The 22940-nt window shown below is 36.1% G+C and overlaps 1 protein-coding gene and 1 long non-coding RNA gene across 3 annotated transcripts in view; one reads left to right on the top strand and one right to left on the bottom strand.

The window, feature by feature from the left end:
• TMEM131 (transmembrane protein 131) overlaps positions 1-22940 on the bottom strand; it is a 220997-nt gene that overhangs the window by 48294 nt on the left and 149763 nt on the right. For both annotated transcript variants that reach the window (XM_036030067.1, XM_028517772.2), the window contains exons 13-25: positions 17444-17552; positions 16197-16350; positions 15937-16107; positions 14795-14905; positions 14573-14707; positions 11907-12011; positions 10155-10241; positions 7163-7315; positions 6990-7065; positions 6705-6822; positions 4715-4853; positions 4491-4600; positions 3742-3808 (exon numbers count right to left, since the gene is read on the bottom strand). In XM_036030067.1, the coding sequence (XP_035885960.1) occupies positions 3742-3808; positions 4491-4600; positions 4715-4853; positions 6705-6822; positions 6990-7065; positions 7163-7315; positions 10155-10241; positions 11907-12011; positions 14573-14707; positions 14795-14905; positions 15937-16107; positions 16197-16350; positions 17444-17552 (1535 nt within the window). The remainder of the gene's footprint in view (positions 1-3741; positions 3809-4490; positions 4601-4714; positions 4854-6704; positions 6823-6989; positions 7066-7162; positions 7316-10154; positions 10242-11906; positions 12012-14572; positions 14708-14794; positions 14906-15936; positions 16108-16196; positions 16351-17443; positions 17553-22940) is intronic.
• LOC118501469 lies at positions 134-437 on the top strand. Its single transcript, XR_004904098.1, has 2 exons — positions 134-265; positions 297-437. It is a non-coding gene; the product is annotated as an uncharacterized LOC118501469 (long non-coding RNA).

The following is a 22940-nucleotide window of genomic DNA, read 5'->3' as shown; positions in this document are numbered from 1 at the left end:
CACTTGAGTTCCCACCGAGTCAACCATAGTGGGGTTCCAGTGCACCCTGCTGCTTCTGCTGGGCCTGGTCTTGGCCCAGGCCCTGGCCCTGGCCTCATCAGCCCTCACAAGCTCCAGCAAGCCTCTCCTGCCCAGTGGCCTAGTAGAGGCAAACGTCAATGAGGGCATACAGCAGGCGTTCAACTTTGCCCTGAGCTAGTACAACAAAGCAAGCAACAACCCCTCCCACAGCTGTGCCATGCGGGTGGTATATGCCTGCAAGCAGGTTGTAGCAGGTTGTATATGCCTGCAAGCAGGCTGTGGCTGGGCTTAACTACTTCTTAGATGTGGAAATTGTTTGCGAAGTCCCAGCCTAACTTGGCAAGCTGTCCCTTCCGTGTCCAGCCATACCTGACAAAGAAAGCACACTGCTCTTTCCAGATATACACTGCCCCTTGGTTGGGCAAGACCTACATGGTAAAGTCCAGCTGCCAGGTGCACAGAGGATATGTGACAGGCTGGGCCACACTAACTGCCTCTCACTTATACTCCTTCAACTTAGTGGTCTTCTCAGTCTGCTGGTCCCAGAAGACAAATAGAGAAGGCTTCTTGAGCATCATCTGAACAGCTAAGTGGCTCTAACTTGTTTCTTTCTTTTAATTGCTTTCTAGATGCACCATCCCTGGTGCGCACGTTCTGCACCTATCCTACACAATAAAAAGTAACATCAACTAGAAAAAGAAAAAGAAAACCATAGCTCAAACTTAAGGATATACTACTGTGACTTTTAAGTAACATTAAGTTTCAAGTTTCTGTGGGAAGGGTTGGCAGCACTTGGCTGTGAATGTCCATGCTCTTCCTGGCTCTGCTCATGTGGAAGGAGAGAGAGTTCTGTATGGCTTTTCTACTCTACTTGGCAGTTAGGGTTAATACACAGAGATCCACCTACCTGCATATGAATGATTGTACAAACATGACTTATAGTCAGCTGACTTAATGTAGCACATTACTTCTTATCTCTTCCACTTCTGAGGCACAGTTTTCCCCTGTGTCTAACATTCTTTTCCATTAATGTCTAGTGGGGCAAAAGAATATTCTGACTGCTCTAAATGGTAAGTAAGTTCCCCTTTAAATAAACTATTCTGGGTAATAGATGGCCACATCATACATTTCCAACAAACATTAGCTAATATAAACTCTGATGACTTGGGAAATACTTTAGATGTTGTAGTGCCTCAGGAATAGCATTAAGGGCCTCAGAAATTCTCCATAATTTTGTAGTGGTGGTTTTCACAGAGTGACTCATTCACCCTTGGGGATCTCAGAGATCTTTTCAGGGCATCCATGGTGTCAGAACAATTTCCCCCAAACTGACAGACACTATCTGCCTTTTTCAGAGTGCTGATATTTGTACTGGTGGTCAGCAAAAACAGTGGTGGGTAAATCTGCAGACCCTTTAGCACAAAGCAGGGTAGTAGTATCAAAATTGCTGAGAAGCCACTGTATTCTTCGCTGCATGCACATGAAGTTAATAGAAGGAAGTTCTAGATTAAACAACAGTAAATATCAATCTTATTAAGTTTCAACCCCTGGACGCATGTCCTTTTCACATTCCGTGTGACAAAATGGGCAGTACGCATAAAGCACTACTGCTGCACACTGAGGTGTCATGTTGTCTTAAGACGCTCTCATTGAGGTGCAAACTGAACTCACTGCTTTTCTCATGGAACATCATTTATATTTGAGGAAATGACTGACAGGCAACCTATGGTTATTCAGATGGGGTGTTTGGTAGACATTTTAATGAAAATACAGTGCATTTGTCTCTTTAGGGAAAACAACTTAAGTATTTGCTGCCAAGTCCAGCATTTGAGCAGATATGGAAAAAAAAGGTATCATACATCAAAAAGAGAACAAAAAGCAAAGTTAACGTGTGTAAGGAAAAGTCAGGGAGGATTAAGACAGCCTCATCAGCGAAGGCTTCACAGCTAGCAGGGCAGCATGAACAGAATGTTTAGGGATGGATGTGCTACCTGGCAGGGCTGAATGAAGTGAACTGAGACCAAGAGACTTCAGCAGTTTGTAGGTGGCTTTAGTTCCAAGTGCTAATTTCCTGACTGGTACATACCCTACACATTATGGTCTTATAAGATGAGTGGTTAGTGCCTGCTCAACTTGACCTGTATGATAGAGAATTATTTTGTTCCTAGAACAAATCATTTTATGTATACTTTATTGATATTGATTCAAGGGTATCTACTGAGTGAAAATTATGCTACTGTGCTAAGGTATGAAAACAGCCAGCCATGAGTCTAGCATTCATGGAGCTTACAATTTTATTAGAAAGTATATAAAATAAAAATTTTAATGACCAAGCACAATATTTTGAGGTTTAATAAAAACAAATTATATTAGTATATACCTCATGGTCCCGTATTTTATTTTATTTTATTTTATTTTATTTTATTTTATTTTATTTTATTTTATTTTATTAAAATAAAAATTTTAATGACCAAGCACAATATTTGGAGGTTTAATAAAAACAAATTATATTAGTATATACCTCATGGTCCTGATACGTAACCTTTATTGTGGATAGGAGGCCACTGTAACTAAGCACAGGATATGGACAGAGGTAAAGATGTGAGACAAGGGTGCATTTTATATCCCTATTTGCTTAATCTGTATACAGAACATATGCAAAAAACTGGGCTAGTCTCAGAGGAAGGACTGAAAATTGGTAGAATAGCAATAACTTAAGATATCCACATGAAACCAACTTACTAACAGAAAGATGTACTTCTGATGAAAGGAAAAGAAGAACGTGCCAAAGCAGGACTATATCTGAACATCAAGAAGACAAGAATGATAACTACAGAAGAAACATACAACTTAATCATAGACAATGAAGACACTGAAATTGTTAAAGATTTTGCTGGTGCACTCATCAACTCAGAGGCTGAGACTAGGAAGAGCAGCAAAAGAAGAATTAAGAGAGATCACTAAGAACAAAGATGTATGTCATTAGAGACCAAGGCTAGGATCATGTGTAACCTCATATTCCCAATAACTATGTACAAATGTGAAAGTTGGACAGTGAATAAGGCTGATAGGAAAAACATGAATACATTTGAAATATGGTGTTGGAGAGCTCCATGGATACTGTATGGCTGCCAGAAAGATGAGTAAGTGGGTCCTATAGCAAATTAAGCCTGAAACATCACTGGAGACAAAAATGACAAAACTGTCCTACTTCAGTTACATCATGAGAACACAGGTTTCTTTGCAAAAGGCAGTAGTACTGGGAAAAACAGAAGGCAGCAGGAAAAGGGGAAGAGCAGACATGGGCTGGACTGACTCCATGAAGAAGCTGTAGGTGTGAGTCTATAGTTGCTGAGTAGTGCTGCTAAGCACAGGACATTGTGGACATCACTCATTCATGGAGTCAACAGTAGCTGGAGCACCTAATACACACAGACACACCTCAATACAGTATCTGAATTTCTAGCAGTCATTACTATAAATAGTCATGTGCTTAATATTTAATGCCTACAAATAGGAAGCTGCTTCTATCCAGTGTTCCTCATGTCGACCTAAATCCAACCCATTCTGCCTGGGTTTTTACCTCTAGAACCTTTACTGACCTCTTCATAACTTGCTCTTCAGCCAAATATAAGGGTAGTTAATAGTTTTTCTGTCACATGAGCACTGATCATATCATAAAATTATTTCTGTGGAATAGTATAAAGTTCAAATACTTACACTGTTTCTGAAGACTTGGAATTCTAGTGTTCTTAAATCTATCTTTGCCACCTTACTCAAGTTAAACCTAAAATAAAAATGTATATATTTTTCTTTGTAAGCAGCATCATAATTAAATGGGTTATACAGTAATTATCAAGTTTATGTTTTGTTTGCAAGTTATCTTTTGGCAGATTTGAGATCAATATCATCAGATTAATAGCCTTCACAAATTAAGAGCCACAACTTAAGAGTTAATATTTTGTTTACTTGTTAAAAGTAAAATATTTGAAAAGTTCCACTTGCTTTCTTTATAATTATTTTAATCCTCACCTGAGGATATGTTAATTGATTTTAGAGAGAGATGAAGGGTGGGGGAGAGAGAGAGGAAGTGGGGTGCAGAGAGAAACATTGATTAGTGCCTCCTGTACACACCCCGACTGGAGTCCAGACATGCAACCTAGGTATGTGCCCTGACTGGAGACCAAACCTGCAACCTTTTGATGTGTGTACAGGATGATGTTCCAATCAACTACACCATCTGTATGAAGATGTTCAACATTACTTTTTCTTGTCTTAAACTGAAAGCTTTTCCATATGCTTAACATAGCATTAATCTCTTCCCAGAACCTTCTCTCCACTTTAATTACAGATTCAGAATTTCTTTAAGCCAAATCTATTACTGTTATGAGCTGCAACAGAGTTTTAAATGTGTAAAGCAAAATTCAGTGCTAATATAGAAACATTTTATTACCTAAAGCAATGCTTACCTTGATATTAACTTATCTACAAAGACTGAAGGATTGGAATATAAAGCCAGGGGTATAAACTGAATATAAACAGGAACATCTGCAGGATTTTCTAAAGTAATTTCTTCTTCCTTAAATAAAGTAACCAAACAGTAAATGAAAGATTTGCAAAGTTATGGTAAGAGCAGGTACTTTACAAGCCCTATTATGTATTTCCCAAACCCGACGCCACTCTGCATACTTACCGAAGAGCAGTTGGTATTAGTGAGAGGAAATTTCAAGTGGCGGGGTGAACTAAGTATGGAAGGCCAGGAGAGCTCAGCAGTGACTTTTGATAGTATATTTTTTTGAAGGTCTGTATTTATTTCAAATAAAGCACTCAATCTAGAAAAAAATTTTGTAAGTTACTGGATGAAAATGAAATATTTGAGTTTTCTGAAAACAAGAAATTCTATCAGGCTTGTGTACTTGAGTGATTTTATCTAGCTCTGGATAAACACAGGTGTATTTGCTCTAATACTTTACTATGCATAGAGACATATATGAAATTGTCTCTAATTTGGCACTAAGAGCTGCCAAAATATGTATCACTGATCACTGCACTATTTTTTTCACTGAGTATGTAAAGAAAAAGACAGGCACGTATGCCTAACACATTCTGGGGATTCTGAAACACCTTGCATGCCTAGTGGAAAGGTCGAGACACTAAGACCAGGGTGCTAAGAACATTTTCAGTACAACTAAGGAGAAGGCAGTACATTGCTTGCATATGGCTTTCCCCCAAGAAATAAAAAACAAAACAAAATCCTCATATGCAATGAAGATGTCAGCTGGAAGGTAATCCATAGGAAGGTTTTGTGTAGCTATTTGTGAAGTTATCAGCAATACTCAGGACCTCATTTAAATATTTCCCTACTTATGAGTGTTTATAAACCAGCTGTTTAGAACATATTTCCTAAGGAAACGATATTATAAATGGGGCTAAGGTCACTAGACCCAAACAACGAAGCTGATTTAAACCTCAAATGACACCAAATTATGATATTCCAATATTGGTAAGAGCACAGGCTTTATAAGACTAGTAACAGAAATTCTCTGTAACACACATACTGATAAGGTAACACAATGGCAGGAGCAAGGAGCATGCCCCACTCACTGTGCAACTGGGACCTAGAGGCACAGGGTAGACCAGGAGTCCCCGTCTTTAGCAATGGAATGCTGGGCATACAAAGAAGAAGGCAAGGGTTTCATTAGGTGGACGGTGACAAGGCTCCTTGGCAGCTGAGCCTAGGGCAGCACTCTAAGTTACGTATTCGTAATAGATTGTTAAAATTTGGAGACTGCCTATACATTCCAATGTCCACTATGGAAATGTAGGTGGACCAACAAGTGTTTTAATTAGTGTTCTCTTAGTTCATTACAAGTCTCTTTGTACTTACTTTAATCATCTGAGAGTAAAAATTTAACTCTCTTTGTGTTAAAACTTTGGCCAATAGTTTGGATAAACAGAAATCTTCAGATTTAACTATTAGTGGTTTGAAATTTTATATTACTCTAAATTGCAGTATCTTGATTATACTGACAAATTTTAAATTAGCCAACTGAGAACAGCAGTTTTCATCAGGTCATATTATCATCATTAGTCAAATTCTCTTCTAAAGTACATGAAAAAATTAAATTTCTGTACTGTCTTTGTTTTGGATACAGGTACAGGTGATCTGTCATTAGCATGTTTTATACCTGCCAAAGACATGGTAAGCCCATCTGAGCTGGGCCCTGTGTATGTACCCCTAACAGTTCAGCCCTTGAAAAGGAGGTAGTTCATTCCACAATGACCAAATACATGTGTCTCCTACTATGGATTGAAACCAAGAACACGTTTTCCTTGCCTTTAACAGAGCTCAGTAGTAAGTAAAAACCTTCTTATGCAAATAGATGTGTCTAAGGTGAACATTGTTGTCATCCTACATAGAGACAACTTTAATGGTTTCTTTGATCTTAAGGAAGTATATAGAGTGATGGAGTAAAGAAAAATGGTAGTCGGTGTATTTTTGAGCAATATACAATTAAAATGGCAATTCAAGATGCCTCAATAATTTCCTGAAAACTAGGCATATTTTCTTAGCTATAGAAAAGTAAACAACCTAATATAAACGTAATATTTAGGAAGTAACATTAACTGAGACATTTTGAACCTGTAAAGACAGTTAAAATACTTAAAACAAAACCACTCACCTATGACCTGAGTTTTCCTTTATTCCCATCCATCCTTTGAACAGGCTTTGATGCAAATCCCAGTCGGCATCCCATGTATCATACTGCATGGCTACCCCAGGCTGCACTTTGGGTTCAGCTAAAACAGGGAACATAAGTTATGACATACTCAGCCCTACCTTTAATCCATTTGCCAGTTTTCCTGAAATGATTTATACAGCCCAAGAGATAGGGATGGACTTTTAAAATAGCAGCCTTTATTAAAGAATATTTTGCAGGCAGTGAAAAAATAGCGAGGTAACTTACATTTGGATAGAAAAGGCAAGCCAACATAGCAATGATCCCCACACTGCAATCCAGGATCAAAATAAATGTTTGCAATCTATAAAGAGGCACAGGAGAATCATGAATTCCAAGTCCATAGAAGGTCACAATAATAAAACACTCATGGATGGGAATTCTTAAACAGTATGTCAAACCTTTGATTTTTTTCCTGGCTCCAAGTCTTCCTTATTGCTCCGTAATCGTTTGTAGTAAAATCGCCCATCTTCTGACAAAGATCGTATCTGCTGTATTTTTACTTTCTGTGAGAAGGAGTTCATAATACTTAAACTTTGATGAACTATTTTCCCCTGAAGGAAGAAAACGAACAAATTCATTTGAATATGGTTGAATTTTCTTTAACTTAACAGCCAACAGACGTCTTTTTGGGAAACCAGGGCTCAAAGGACATTTAGAATTTTCAACAGTTGCTACTTCCTAAATTTGTAAATAGAGGTCTTATCAGCAGCATGCCTCTTCCTATTAAAGAGTACCAGATTTTAAGTAACAAATTGTATGATTTTAATAATCCTTAGTTAGGATAATGTGACCTTTTACTTTCTTTTGTTTGAACTTTTTGTTTTTATAAACTGATTCTTCGCTACTAAATAAGTCTCTAAAGTGTTCTTAGCCACTGGTCTAATAATTTGGTATTAAAAGATACAGAAGTTAAGAAAGAGCACAGGAAAAAGAGATGAATGATGGTGAAGTTAAGACAAACACTCATCATTTACAGTTTAGTCAGAGTAAAATGCAGCAGAAAGACATTAGAGGGCAGGTACCTGCTGAGATGGTAAGGACTAAAGAGCAGGAAGCAGAAGGCCTTTGCCGAGTCCCAGCCTGTCCTCTAATCAACTGTGCTTTTTGGCAATTACCTAGTCTTCATGTACCCATAATAACTATTTCTCTCATGTCTGTGTCTTGTCTTGCAGGGGTATGGTGAAGATCAAAAGAGATAGCAGATATAAAGCTCATTTTACAATATTCAAATACTAAGCATTAAACTATGGGTTATTTGAAGTGTTTACTAAGTATTGTTTTCAGTTAGCTCTCACATTTCCATCTGATAACAGACTCCATATAGAGGCTTTGGTAATTGTTATAGACTGAATGTATAGGTCCTCTAAAATTTATGATGAAATTCTAGCCCCCAATGTGATGGTATTAGAAGGTTAGGCCTCTCAGAAGTGATTAAGTCTTGAGGACAGAAACCTAATAAATGGGATCAGTGAGTGCCGTTAAAAGGAGAGCGCCGGGAACTTGCCCTCCTTCTCTCCTCTTCTGGCTAAGTGATTATACAATGAGAAAACGGCCATCTGCAAAACCAGGAAGAGGGCCTGCACCATATGAAGAACCTTCTAGTGACTTGATCTTGGACTTTTCCATTTCCTGACTTGTGAGAAATAAATGTTTGTTGTTTAAGCCACCAGTCTATGGCAATTTGTTACAGCAGCCCGACTAACATAATAATATCAAATTAATTTGTAATTTCAAGCAATTATCTGGACCTGTAAGCCACCTTAAGATAGGTATCTGAAAGGTTAATCTAAAGTAGTTCAAACGCAGCACCTTCTTTTCATACAGATGTTTCCTCATTTACTGCAGAATTTATGCAGTGTTTAAAAAGATCATTGATTGGAAAGGCAACTAAAGGAAGGACGGGTCCTTTTGGATAAATAACGAATTCAAGAATTCTGTATAATTAGTGCAAAGTGGAATGACAAGAAGATAAAGATTTTAAGTAAGACCCAACCTTAAATATGCTGCACCTTTTAATTTAAAATTTATATTTTTAAGGAGCTAAGGTTTGAATTTAAGTTTTATTACATACAGCATTAAGATTTTTGCAATGTACTGCTCTCTTAACCCACCATGTCTCCTACCACAAAATAAAAGACATTTCCACATTTGCCCCAATGTGCCCTGAACTGATTGCATCATCTTCCTGCAAAAGGCAGTGACATCTCCTGGTTTCCACATTTCTTTTCTCCTATTGTCCAGGCTCAAACTCTAAGTCATATTTTTGATTCCTCTATCTGCCAGCCTACCATACAAGCTTCAATTAGTCCATCAGGACATTAAAAAATAGTGCAATTAGTTTACCCGAAATGTCTCTTGTCTATGTTCTCTTCTCCATCATTTTGCTCCTTCATCCATCCACCATCTACTAAGTACTTACTACTGGGGATAAAAGATGTCTCCATCTCTGTCCTAGAGGATCTCAGAGTCTCATTGGTGAGACCAATACACAGGCAATATTAACAGTACAGTGTGAGGCTTGCTGTGAGACAGGTAATTTCAAATCCTTTCAGGATCACACATAAAACAACTAGTACTGTCTAGCGGAGTCAAGGCATCTTCAGAAAGATGAGAGAACTGAATATAGAAAGGTAAGAAGTTCTCTGAAGGTAGGAGAGCAAGAAGGGCATTCAAGGCAGACTAAGAGCAAAGGCTAGTAGGTATGGAAGGAATGTACTGCCTCTGCCAAATCTCCCCTACACACTTTCAAGTGGATGCTGTCAGTGTCTCTGGGTTGGTTGGCCTCCAGGCACTCTATTGTTACTTCTGAATGTATTTACTTCTGACAAAGAGCCAATTCTTAAAGCTCAGCTCTGATACTGTCAATCTTCTGCTCAAAAACTTTATATTTTCATGGATTTCAATGCATTTTTTTTTAGAGCTATCACTCCAACCTAACATGTCATCTCCACTTGTGCCAAACTGGCCAACTCACTCCTGCCTAAAGCTATCTTGGACTTCACTCCTGTGTCTTTATTCAGGTTGTTCCCTGGACCCTGAATGCACCGTCTTACCACCCCTAATCTATGCCTGCCAGAAGACATTCCAAACCAGCTCACATGGCACCTTCATCAATTAGATGTGTATTTCTCTCATAGCATTGTATTTTACCTCTTAAAGCAATTTCAAATCTCTGAATTATGGATTAATTTCCTAGTCTAGATGGAAAGCTTTCTGAGAGAAGGAACCATTTCTTATTCCTTTTTGTATCTCCTAAAGAACCTGGTACAAAGTCTTACCTTAAAATAAGCCATTAACAAAGAATAAATGATTTCTCTGTTGAATTTGAGGAACATAGAAGTAAAGACAAAAAATGAGCAAGAAAAAAAATCAGTGAATTAACTGTCTTACTGGGAAGGATGGTGGAAGGACCATATGCTTTGGAAAGCAAGTCAGCGAACCCACTGCGATCACAGCCTTCACAGGAATCGTTAGAATCTGTACAGAGGCAGACCATAAAGGGTTTAAGTCCAAGATTGATCTTGATTGTTAACAGCATTATGTTTTGGGGTTAAAAAACCTCATTTTGGGACTTACATGAACAATAACCAACCCTTCAGCAATATTAAAATCACCCATGGAAACTGTTTAATCTGACCAATGCACTCCATAAATGCACTGAAATACAATAAATTTCTGTGTACCTCTCAGTGACTCATTGAAAACATGGTAAACAAGACCAAACAATGGGGAGTAAAGAATAGATTTTTTTCATAATACAAGTTATTTTGTAGATTATAACGGTCAAATTGTACTCCTAAAACAATATGAAAAATCCAGTATTTTCCAGTTATATATTTTTTGTGTATATAATTAACCCAAACTAATATAAAAAAATGAGTTGACTCTTAATTCACTCATTTGTGACTCATAAAGACACTTCTCTATTTTTTCCTAATTTTTATTTTCATCCATATTAACAAAAACTTGCCTTACCCACAAAATATACTTATTTCTTTTTTTAAAAGATTTTATTTATTTATTTTTAGAGAGGGAAGGGAGGGAGAAAGAGAGAAAGAGAGAAACATCAATGTGCGGTTGCTGGGGGCCGTGGCCTGCAACCCAGGCATTACCCTGACTGGGAATTGAACCTGCGAAACTTTGGTTCGCAGCCCAAGCTCAATCCACTGAGCTACGCCAGCCAGGGCTTAAAATATACTTATTTCTATGAATAATAAACATGAATTCTATAGATTTAATTTAATATTCTCCCAACAAATCATTTATTGTTAAATAATCAATTCTGTTTATTCTGAATTAGTTTTCTTTCATGTGTGGCTGTATGTGCTGAAAACAGGCAGGAGAACAAGGGTAGCGATACGATGAACTGCAGTGCAAAATTTCCCACAGAGCTCTTTGATATTAAATGAAAATATTTAGGTGTGGCAGAAATACATACATTCACAATCTCACTGAGAGCAACATGCCAAACGCCACAGAGGTTTTACAAAGCTCAATGACCATTTTGTCTCTGGACTCATGACTCAGGAGTCATGTGATTTCCTGATTGTATCTTCCGTTTCAGAAATGTTACATGAAGGATAGCTATAATTACAGAAAAGAATCAGAGACATCTAACTCATTAATTTTAGACAGGGTCTCTGCAATGCTATAAACACTGGTACACAGGGTTCTAACAGAGCAATTCAAAATGTGCCTGAAGCATTTTTTATTTTTTAAAAGATTTTTGGTTAAGAGGTTTGGGTTTTATCAGAAGACCAATATTCTGTAAACTAGTCTCAAAAGCAGGTTTCTGGTTTTTGTTTTTTCTTAAGATACTATTTATTTATTTTTAGAGAGGGAGAAAGAGAGGAAGAGAAACATTGATGGGCGCGGGAAACACTGACCCACCGCTTCTTGCACATGCTCTCACCGGGGGACCAGGCCACAGCTCAGGCATGTGCCCTGACTGGGAATCAAACTGGTGACCTTTTTGCTTTGTGGGATTGATGTCCAAATAATGGAGCCACACTGGTTGAGGCAAAAGCTCAGTTTTTAAGGTATAAAACAGGTAAACTGTAACTTTATGAGTAAACTTAGTGTTGTTTCTATAAAAACAAATAAAACCCTGAATTATTCAGAAAACACCTATAAAGTCCTTACCTCATAGTCTGTTGTGATCTGTATGGCTCCATCATGAATCCCTTCCAGTTTTTTTGCAGTAAGTCGGACTCTGAACACTGCAAAACAGCCTGAAGCCAGTATCACCTGTATGTAGCAGAAATGATGATCATTCACTAGTCTGCTAGTTGAAGTTCTACTACAGTAGAAAAGAAGGCTATAGTGATAAACTGACTTCTGAACCCTAACATATACAAGGATGATACCAAGTTACCATATCACCATGTACAAATATCTCAAAACAATGCCTGTCCCTGGCTGTTGATCTACACTTATTCTATGTGCCACCGAGAAAATTGGCTCCTTGAGGAACAGAGTCCCAGCTGCCAGTATAGGGCAGGGTATGGTCCTCAGGCACCACCCATGTACCTGCATGGACAAAGAGGACAGCAGCAGAGGGACACAGCCTTCCAACCCTTCAGCCACATTAGGGTACAAGTACATACAAAGTATATACTGCTTGGTTCTCCTTCAAGTTCTGAAGGTAACTTGGTCACATTAATAATCATGTCTTCAGAGCAAATGAGATTGGGTGCATGGAAACATCAAATATCACGGAAAGGAAGAGTTAAGCAACACAGATTAGAAAGAAGAATGGGGACCTTATTTGTTTTCTCAAACTATTTGCTGATGTTTCTGGCACATAATCTTTGTGATTGTGAAATTTCCAAAACAAAAAACAAAACAAAAAAAAACCACACAAAACCCCATGAAATTCACTTTGTAAAGTTGTGTCTTAGATCTTACTAGTTGTATTTTATTTAGAATTCACACTTACATCAAAATAACAAATGTCGACAGACCAAACATACTCACTTTCCCTTTTTTAGAAGCATTTTTGTAATTTTAACCCTTTCATCGTGATTCTGTAACTACCCAAGTCAGAACACGGGTCTGAAGAGCACAGAGAGTTGCTCGCAATGTGTGTTTCATATGGAACAGAATGCTAACTTAGTTCATAGGTTTAGTTTTTTAGAAAACAGCTGAAAAGTTTCGATATTACAAACTTTAGAAAATCATTTGTGGAGTTTCTATTTTGAAGTTCCCTTTATCATGACTTCCTATTTTAAGTAAGTGTTCATTACAATGATCTCATCTTTCTGTCCCTTATTTTTATATTTACAGTTTTATATAAGAATGAATTTTACCCTAAATTGTCAAACAGGCTTTATGTTGTTAAATGGATCTCTCAAATTTAAAGTGTATGTTATACATGCTATTTCCTGCTAGGAAATGATCCAGATTTCTAAAATTATTTATAATGTCTTATTTATTAGGAGACACTATAATTCAATGATCTGGGATTAGACACACATATGATATTACTCTAACTTTACTGTTGGAAGGAACACATTATTGCTGGCCTCATTATTATTTTTGTAGCATTTTATTTGTATTAAAAATAAAATCTCAGTCGGAGTGACGAATATTACCTTCTCATGAGTGTATCTATTTTTTGTTTTAAAAAGAGGCTTTATTTCTGAATCAAATTTAAAACACAATAAATTATTAAAATGTAAATAACTATAAATCTACCATTATTAATGGTAGATTATTAGATAAATATCTAATTATGCAGTTTGAATCCTATGTAGATGCAATTAGAATACATTATTCAGTACTTTCCTACATTTTAATAAATCCTTTTCCAGGCTTCTACATACTACCATATTTACAACTTTTTATTTACTTTAATAGTCAATCATAAAATCATGATTTTCTTTAGGCACTTGGCTATGTCCTGTTACTTGGAATCATTAATAATACTATTATAAACACCTTCATTCTTACAGCTTTTGGCTCTTAAGTTGCTTCCATGGAAAGAATTCCTAGGAGTGGTAAATACTGCTAAACTCTCCCCCAAAAAACTGTTTTCGGGGATCCTTCCAGTGTAAACTTTCTAAATCAGTTTTTATAACCTATGGCATTCCACGGAAGTGTATCTGTCATCAATTTCTGCATTAGGACATCTCCTTTTCCTTTGTAAAACTGCTGCAAGAAGTTCTACCCTAGCCTACAGAGGAGGTAAGTTATGGTCCTTTTCATGAGAGGGGATTCTAAATCTGTTCTGAGTAACTATAAACTCCTAGTTCCTTTCTCAGCAGTGGGGAGGGGAAAAGACTGATACTATACTCACTTTCTTGTTTCGTGCTTTTATAACCAGCTTTTCATATTTATAAGTCAGAAAAAAAGTGTATGGGCAGGATCAAACAGTGTTCACCTCATTGAACTTTTCTAATCAGTGTAGAAAACTGGCCAGAAATACTACCGTGTGACTGATGACACATTCTCCTGTTGTTCAGGATTATTTCTTTTGCCCAGTAAATTCAATGACCACAGGGTTAATTTAGTACCAGTGTGCCCTGTAATGACACTTGTATGCATTATAAAATGATAATTTAAATTCTGCTTGTTATAGAACTTCTTATGACAAGGTAGAACTTAACGCCTTTGAGTTTAAAGTAAAACTTATCATGAAGGGAGGGGTTTGAAATAGATGACCTACAAGTTCCTTTCAACACCAAACAACCATTGCTATTACGAATCCCATAAAAATATGAACTGAAGTGTGTGATATGGCAACAGTCTTTTATTCTGTGTTTGGACATACATCTACGTTTAAGGAAATAGTAAGAAGGGTTACTTACTGATGACTGGTCTGATAGAGAGGATTTTTCTAACTCTGGAAGACTCGAAATTATTGTCGTTTTATTGCCTCTCTCAGTAGCTATGAGTTCTATTGATAAACCATCTCCTATGATGTGCCAACTTTTTACAGCCAACTTAAAAAAGAGAAAGATATGGAGGTGATTATTACAGCACTGGAATAAAATCCTTAAATGTCATAGAATAAAAACAGATTTTTTTACCTCAATTGGATTGCTGTTTATAACTGCAAATAAAATATTACTTGCTTCTGTAGCACTCAGTATGCCAAAATCTATGAAACGTTCCTCTATTCTGGGGGGTAATACAAAGTACTGAAAAAGATATAAAAGAATTAGATTAAATGTAAAATCAAACTTATATAAGGGAATGTTATAAAGAGAAAGTAACTATATTAAGATATTCTAAGGCTTCTATATTTCATGTAAATAGACACATACACACATATAAAATATAATTATTTTAAGAAATCAAAATGAGAACACTCATGGTCTCTAATGAACAGCTTTTTTTCCTTTGAAGGCACATAAAAAAGTAGAAAGCTAACAGGAGGGGAGGACGTGGAGTGAGTCCTCGAATAAAGAGGCAGAAGGTCCTAGGTTCCAGTAAGCACCATGAATCATGACAGCAGCTACAAATACATAATCATTTAAACCAAACAAATGATTAAGGAGCGGGATAATATAAAGATCCCTCTAGCCCTAATATTCTTACTGATGTTGGCTTCTTGGAGAACTATATTTCTATGTTTTCATTTTCTTTTTATCTTTCCTATCAGTTTCATTTCTCATATAAACTTTTTCATTGACTACTCTGAGGACACATTTTTTAGATTTTCCTCAGGCTTATTTTCTGTACTAAGGAACCTCTGTTCTTCCTGTCTGTTTAGATTACTATTCATTCCAACCATGTGTCTTTACCACCTTCCTTTCTTCTTTATTATCTGATTCTCTTCTTCCTCCTGATACTGCCTGGTTTCTTCCCTACATAGTTCCCTCTTCAACCTCCTGTTATTTTATTCCTGATTATGATTTTTCCCTATTTTTTGTCTTTAGCTTCCTCATGATTGTAACAGTTTAAAAGCAAGATCAAGAGAAAGAACGTGGAGAAGATCTACATAGAGACTGTAACTAGAAGATTCAACTGTATCATGAGGGGAGACAGCTGCTGGGAAGGGTGAAAACCAGTCATCTTGAAAGTACAGACTAGGGAGGAATTAGACCTACTTGTAAAGAACAGAAAATGGCAAAATGCAAAGGTGCCTAATAATGATTGCCTAATGATACCCGAAAACAGAGAAGATGGGTGGGGAGTTTAAATTTTAAAGGTAGATAAACATACTTACATCTAAAAAGCCTGTATATACCCGCACAGGCAAATGAAATTTAGAAGCATTAGTAATAAGTAAAATATTGTTATCTATGTGCAGGGATGATGTAGATGGCATAAAAAACAGAGTAAAAATGTATCCTGATTTGTTCGGAAGAATTAAGACTGGTTTGCTGAAGTTGTGGACCTATAAAACAATGGGAGAGGAAAAACTATGTTAGCATCTCCAAGCTGGTACATCAGTGAAGTTAAAAGTATGAGGGGTCCCAGACATACTTTAAACATTGTTTTGGCCTCTTCTGGTAGCAATACATCATGAATGAGGATTGCGAAACTGAAAGTGTTAGTAAGGTAAATTGGCCTTTCCACAGGATCAGAAGGACTGTCTCGGATGTGAAACAATGTTGCAGCGTGATCAAATCCCAAATAACTATTTGAAAAAAACAAAAAACAAACAAACAAAAAAAACAAAAAACATAAATTATTTTTATTTCCATCTGTTAACTTAAAATCCAAATTCTTTTGTTGTGAGTGACAATTTATGTTTAATATTAAGGACTGTTATTAGAGGATTAGAACTGTAAATATTTTACTGATTGACCACATGATTTAAAACAAAATTTAACTTGCAAAATATTAACATGGAATATAAAGAACTATTCTCTACTGAATTACATATAATTAAAAAATTAAAACCAAGAATATATTAACAGAACGAGTTTTAAGCTACTTAAAGTTTATCATTCAGTTGCAACCAGCTTTGTCTCTACCAGGTTGGATATTAAACTATTATTAGTTATAGCAGGGATTTGCAACCTGTATGCTGCAAAAATTTTTAAAACAAGCACTACCTAACTATTTAGTCAAGGCACTGCCCTCTTTTCCCTTAGATTCTCAAATTTAAAAAAGACAACTGACAACACAATAGCCGTCCAGTGTGAATGAATAAAAATTACACCTTTTTTTTTGTTTTATTAGCAAAAAATGTATTTTTTAGTGTGCTGCAGAATTTTAGTAATTAGTTCACCTGTGCCATGAGATGAAAAAGGCTGAAAATCGCTGGGTTACTGTATAACTAGAAAATGAACTATACATATTATTGACCATGTATAAAAAATTATAATTTGAGAATGGTGCATACGAGTTTATAAAGAAATATAAATGATTTTGTTTCAGCTGACAATATACTTCACTAACAAATCACAACCACTTCCAGGTTACACAAGGAATTTACAGAAAGGAAATGGTTCAAATGACTTAGATTCATTTTCTGTTGTGTTACTGAGTCATCAAAACTTCATTTTAAGCCCAAATTGCATCATCCCATTTACTTTTTTCTTCTAAGTAAAATATAAACAAAATGTAGGAGATTTTCTCCTTAATAACTGAGGTTGTTCTTTTCAACAATTTTGTGGAGTTTATATGTGAATTTGGCAACTACTTTTTTGCTCAAGTCAGTCAGCAGGAAAATAGAACTTACTGATTAGTAAAATATAGCAAAGCTTATTTCAAGACAAACTCACCCATCTAATACTTCTGCTTGATATGGTATCTCAAGTTTAGAATAACTCTTTTCCTTTGCTTTAACAGTGATTTTCCCAGAAAACTGAGATGTTTTTTTTGCCTTTGATGCTGAAAGGAAACACACACATGCACACACAAAAATCTGTCAACTTCATACGAAGTGTGAGAATGGCTATGTGGACTGAAAAAGCCTTAAAAGCAAAGTTGAGCTTTCAAATAGATAAGCAGAATAGTTTTATAACATTTTAAATCAAATATCACACTTTTTATACAAAAAAGGAATAATGTTTTAATTTGCCTGTAATGGTACAAACAAATAAGGAATTAGCATGAACACAATTCAGGAGGAAAACCACTTTATTTGAGCTACTTCTGTATAGCCATAGGCTTTTGCTTTGCTTATGTTTATAGCAGGATTTCTCACCGTTGGCACCACTGACGTTTTACGCCAGAGTAAAACTTTGTTGTGGGGGTGCATCTGTCCGGCGTGCTGTAGGAAGTTTAGCTGCATCCTGGACCTCTACTTGCTAGGTATCAGTAGCATTACCAGCGTAACAATCAAGAATGTCTGCAGACACTGCCAAATGTCCCTGGGAGCAAAACTGCCCCTCACTGAACCACTGGTTTATAGCCACAGTGAGAAAGAAACATTACTTGTGTGACCAGAGTCCTGCTATAAATACACATGAAGTAGAGTTTTGAGCTCTGACTTATGTTAGCCAACCCTAACTTACAGTAGTAAGAGGAGGCATCCTTTTTCTGCCATCACACTGTCCTCACAGATGAAGTAAAACCTTGAAATTCTATAGTAGTTTTGTGTAATTTTCACTGGAATTACAGAAGTAGCTTCAGTTGGATCCAATTAGGGTACCCAAAGCATGTTCCTTTCAAAGCAAATAAAGAAGCTGTTTATCTTTATCCCCTTTAAAATACTTTGGGAACACTTCCACTAATGAGAATTTACATGTGGGTTCTGCAAATGGGTGTTGGATATCCAACTTTGGCACAAAAAAAGATCCCCTCCCCTTGCAAAAAAGGGAAGATATCTAGTGTGCCTAAGTGCAGATGATGACTAGGTTTTAAAAATCCTCATTAAGCCTCATTTCTTCATTTGCTGTTTTAGCCACTTCTGGATGCTTTTAGTTTTTCACTATTTATTGTGATGTAAAGCTGATCACAAGGGCCATGATTAAAGCACTTCATGGTATTTTAACATAAAGTTTTCAAAAACATCAAGAAAGTTCAGTTAAAAATCTTAAAGAACAGTGACCTGATGAGAAAGATGCTTGCTTGTTAAGTTAAAAATATAGTATATTCTGAGAATATTAAAAAGTTAAATAATGCACACATTTCCTATTGATTGTCACAGCAATGCCAGTGGTATTCTGTGTTGGGATCCGGGGCGGTGGAGGTGGGATGGGAGGTGAAAGGTGGCGGGATTGTCCCATGATAATAAAAACTACTTTTAAGAAATGTAGAACTTGAGAAGCAATACTTATATCAGACAAAACAGACTTTAAAACAAAGGTTATAATAAAGAGGCAAATAAGGACATCAAATATTGATAAAGGGATCAATCCAAAAATAGGATAAAATCCTTATAAATTTTATGCACCCAACTTAGGAGCATCTGAATGTATAAATCAAATATTGGTGGACATATAGGAAGAGATTTACAGTAACAGTTGCTGTAGGGGATTTTAACACCCCATTGACTTCAATGGAAAGATCAGACAGAAAATCAAGGAAATAGAAGACCTGAATGACACACCAGACCAGATAGATTTACTTGGTATTTTTCAGAACATTTTACCCCAAAGCAGCAGAATATACATTTTTTTAAGTGCACATGGAACATTTCCCAGGGCAGACCACATTTTAGCACACAAAACAAGTCTCAGGAAATCAGAGAAGACTGAAATCATATCAAGCATTGTCTCTAATCACAGTATTATGAAACTAGAAGTCAATTAAAATAAAAACTGAAATACAAAAACACATGAAGGCTAAATAACACGTCAGTAAACAATGAGTGGGCTAACAATAAGATCAATGAAGAAATCAAAAGATACCTTTAGACAAATGAAAATAAAAATACAACAAAACTAAAACTACGGGACACAGTGAAAACAGTTCTAAGAAGAAAATTCATAGCATTACAGGTCTACCTCAAGAAATAAGAAACATCTTAAACAATCTAACTTTATACCTAAAGAAACTAGAAAAAGAACAACAAAAAGGCCTATGAATAGTAGGAAGGAAATAATAAAGATCAAAGCAGAAATAAATGCAATCGTCTAAAAAAATACAAAAGATCAATGAAAACAAGAACTGGTTCTTTGAAAAGACAAACAAGATGGATAATCCTTTAGCCAAACTCATCAAGAAAAAAGAGAGAGGGCCCAATAAATAAAATTAGAAATAAAATAGGAGAAGTAACACCTGTCAGCACAAAAATTAAGAAGGATTATCTGGAATATGCCAATGAACTGGACAATTTGGAAGAAAGAGACATATTCCCAGAAATACTGAATCAAGAAGAAACAAAAAATTTGAACAGACGTATTATAGCTAATGAAATAGAAGTAATCAAAAACTTTCCACAAACAAAAGTCCTAGACTGGAGGGCTTCACTGGTGAATTTTACCAAGCATTCCAATAACTAATACCTATCCTTCTCAAACTAGTCCCAAAAATTCTAGAGAAGGGAAGACTCCCAAGCTCATTTTACCAGACCAGCATTATCCTAATTCCCAAACCAAATAAAGATGCTACAAAGAAAGAACATTTTAGGCTAATATCCCCGATAAATCTAGATGCTAAAATTTTCAACAAAAGATTAGCAAATGGAATTCAGTAATACATTTAAAAGATCATACATGATGATCAAGTGAGATTTATTCCTAGAATGCAAGGTTGGTATAATATCTGCAAATCATGATTAACATGATACACTATATAAACAAAATGAAGGACAAAAATCATGTGATCACATTAACTGATGCAGACAAAGCATTTGACAAAATCCAGCACCCATTTATGATAAAAACTCTCAGCGAAGTGGACACAGGGAGAACATACCTCAATATAATAAAGGCCGTATCTGACAAACCCATTGCCAACATCATACTCAACAGGCAAAAACTAAAAGCTTCCCTACTAACATCAGGAACAAGACAGGGATGTCTGCTTTCACCACTCTTATGCACATAGTACTGGATATCCTAGCCACAGCAATCATAAAAGAACAAATGAAAGGCATTAAAAGCCTTTTGGAAAGCCTGTTGGAAAGGAGGAAGTAAAACTGTCATTACTTGCAGATGACATGATACTGTATATAGAGAACCCTAAAGATTCCACCAAAAAACTACTAGAGCTGATAAATGAATTCACTAAAGTAGCAGGGTACAAACTTAATATTAAAAAAATCAACTTCATTTTTATATACCAACAATGAACTATTAGAAAGAGAAACTAAGAAAACAATCCCACTTACCACTTCATCAAAAAAATAAATTAAAATACCTAGGAATAAATTTAATCAAGGAGGCAAAACACTGCACTTGGAAAATTGTAAGACAGTGAAGAAATTAAAGAAGATACAAATAAATAGAAGCATATACTGTGCTCACAGGTAGGAAGAATTAATATCATTAAAATTTCCATACTATCTAAAGCAATCTATAGATTCCATGCAATTCCTATCAAAATACCAATGGCAAATTTTACAGAACTGGAACAAATAATCCAAAAATGTATATGGAACCACAAAAGACCCTGAATAACCACAGTACCCTTGAGGAAGAAGAACAAGGTTGGAGCTATCATCTGCATGATATCAAAATATACTACAAGGCCACAGTAATCAAAACAGCATGGTACTGGCATAAAAACAGACATATAGATCCACAGGACAGAACAGCCCAGAAATAAACTCATACCTATGTGATCAATTAATATTTGACAAAGTAGGCAAGAACATATAATAGGGTAAAGACAGTCTATCCAATAAATGGTGCTGGGAAAATCAGACAAATAAATGCAAAAAAGTGAATCCAGACCATCTTATATCACACAAAAAACTCAAAATAGACTAAAGACTTAAATGTAAGACTTGAGACCATAAAACTCCCAAAAGAAAACACAGACAGTAAAATCTCTGACATTTATCTAAGCAATATTTTTTTCTGATATTTCTCTTCAGGCAAGGGAAATAAAAACAAACAAACAGGGCATCAAACTAAAAAACTTCTCACAGCACAGGAACCTATTGAATGGGAGAAGATATTCACTAGTGATACATCTGATAAGTGGCTAATATCTAAAATATATAAAGAACTGACACAACTGAGCCCTGGCTAGTACAGCTCAGTGGACTGAGCATGGACCTATGAAACAAAGGGCCACAGATTTGATTTCCAGTCAAAGCACATGCCTGGGTTGCGGGCCAGGTCCCTAGTAGGGGGCATGCAAGAGGCAACCACACATTGATGTATCCCTCCCTCTCTTTCTCCTTCCTTTCCTTTTTCTCTAAAAATAAATAAATAAAATCTTTAAAAATTTAATTAAAAAATAAGTTCTACTAAAAAAAAAAAGAAAAAAAACCTAATACAACTCAATATACAAAAAAACAAACATCCAAGTAAAATATGAGCAGAGGACCTAAACAGGCACCTCTCTGAAGAGAACATACAGATGACCAATAGACATATGATTAAATGCTCCAATCGAAAGACACAGGGTAGCTGAATGGATAATAAAACAAGATCCATATATATATGTTGTCTACAAGAAACCCACCTCAGAACAAAAGACACACAGACTGAAAGTAAAGAGATGCAAAGAAATTTCATGCATATGGAAACAACAAAAAAAGTGGAGCAGCAGTACTTACATGAGACAAAATAGACTTTAAGATATATAGTACTTGCTTTAAAAATGCTTTCCCTTTGCCTGCGTATTTAATTTTACCTAATTTCTTTAAGAAGCACTTATTTTAATTAGTCTATGCCTTCAGAAGAACCAACATTACTGACACTCATTCATCTCAAGAATGGAAACAGTCACTAAATTGTCAGTCCAGGAGCTTGAGGAGAAAAGCATGGGAGACCAGGATAGCACTATCTTGCTGCACACCCCCCTATTCCTTGGACTTATTGGTAAGGTGGGTACTAACTCAAGGGTCAGGAATTACTATTGGCTGCTCTCTTTCTTGGTAAGAAAACAGAATGCACCTGATGATTTTGAAACTGGTGGTCATGATTGTGGCATCTCAAGAACAGACAATTTATCACAATCTTGGAAATAACTGTGGCATTAAAACCCTCTAGAAGCCTACTACTTGACAGCTGGATTATGACAGTATGCCACATATTTCATGTTGACTTCCTCTGGAGTTTTTTCTGAGCTCGTGGGATGAAGACTGAAGCTGGTGCCCAGCCTGTGCAGTTGCTCCAGACCCTTCTGAGAATTCTCCATGTGCAAGCTGTAAACACA

This window comes from Phyllostomus discolor, chromosome 6 (assembly GCF_004126475.2).
Source record: "Phyllostomus discolor isolate MPI-MPIP mPhyDis1 chromosome 6, mPhyDis1.pri.v3, whole genome shotgun sequence".
Lineage (NCBI taxonomy): Eukaryota > Metazoa > Chordata > Mammalia > Chiroptera > Phyllostomidae > Phyllostomus > Phyllostomus discolor.
Note: the sequence above shows the minus strand (reverse complement) of the source record. Positions and strands in the feature narration are given on the sequence as shown.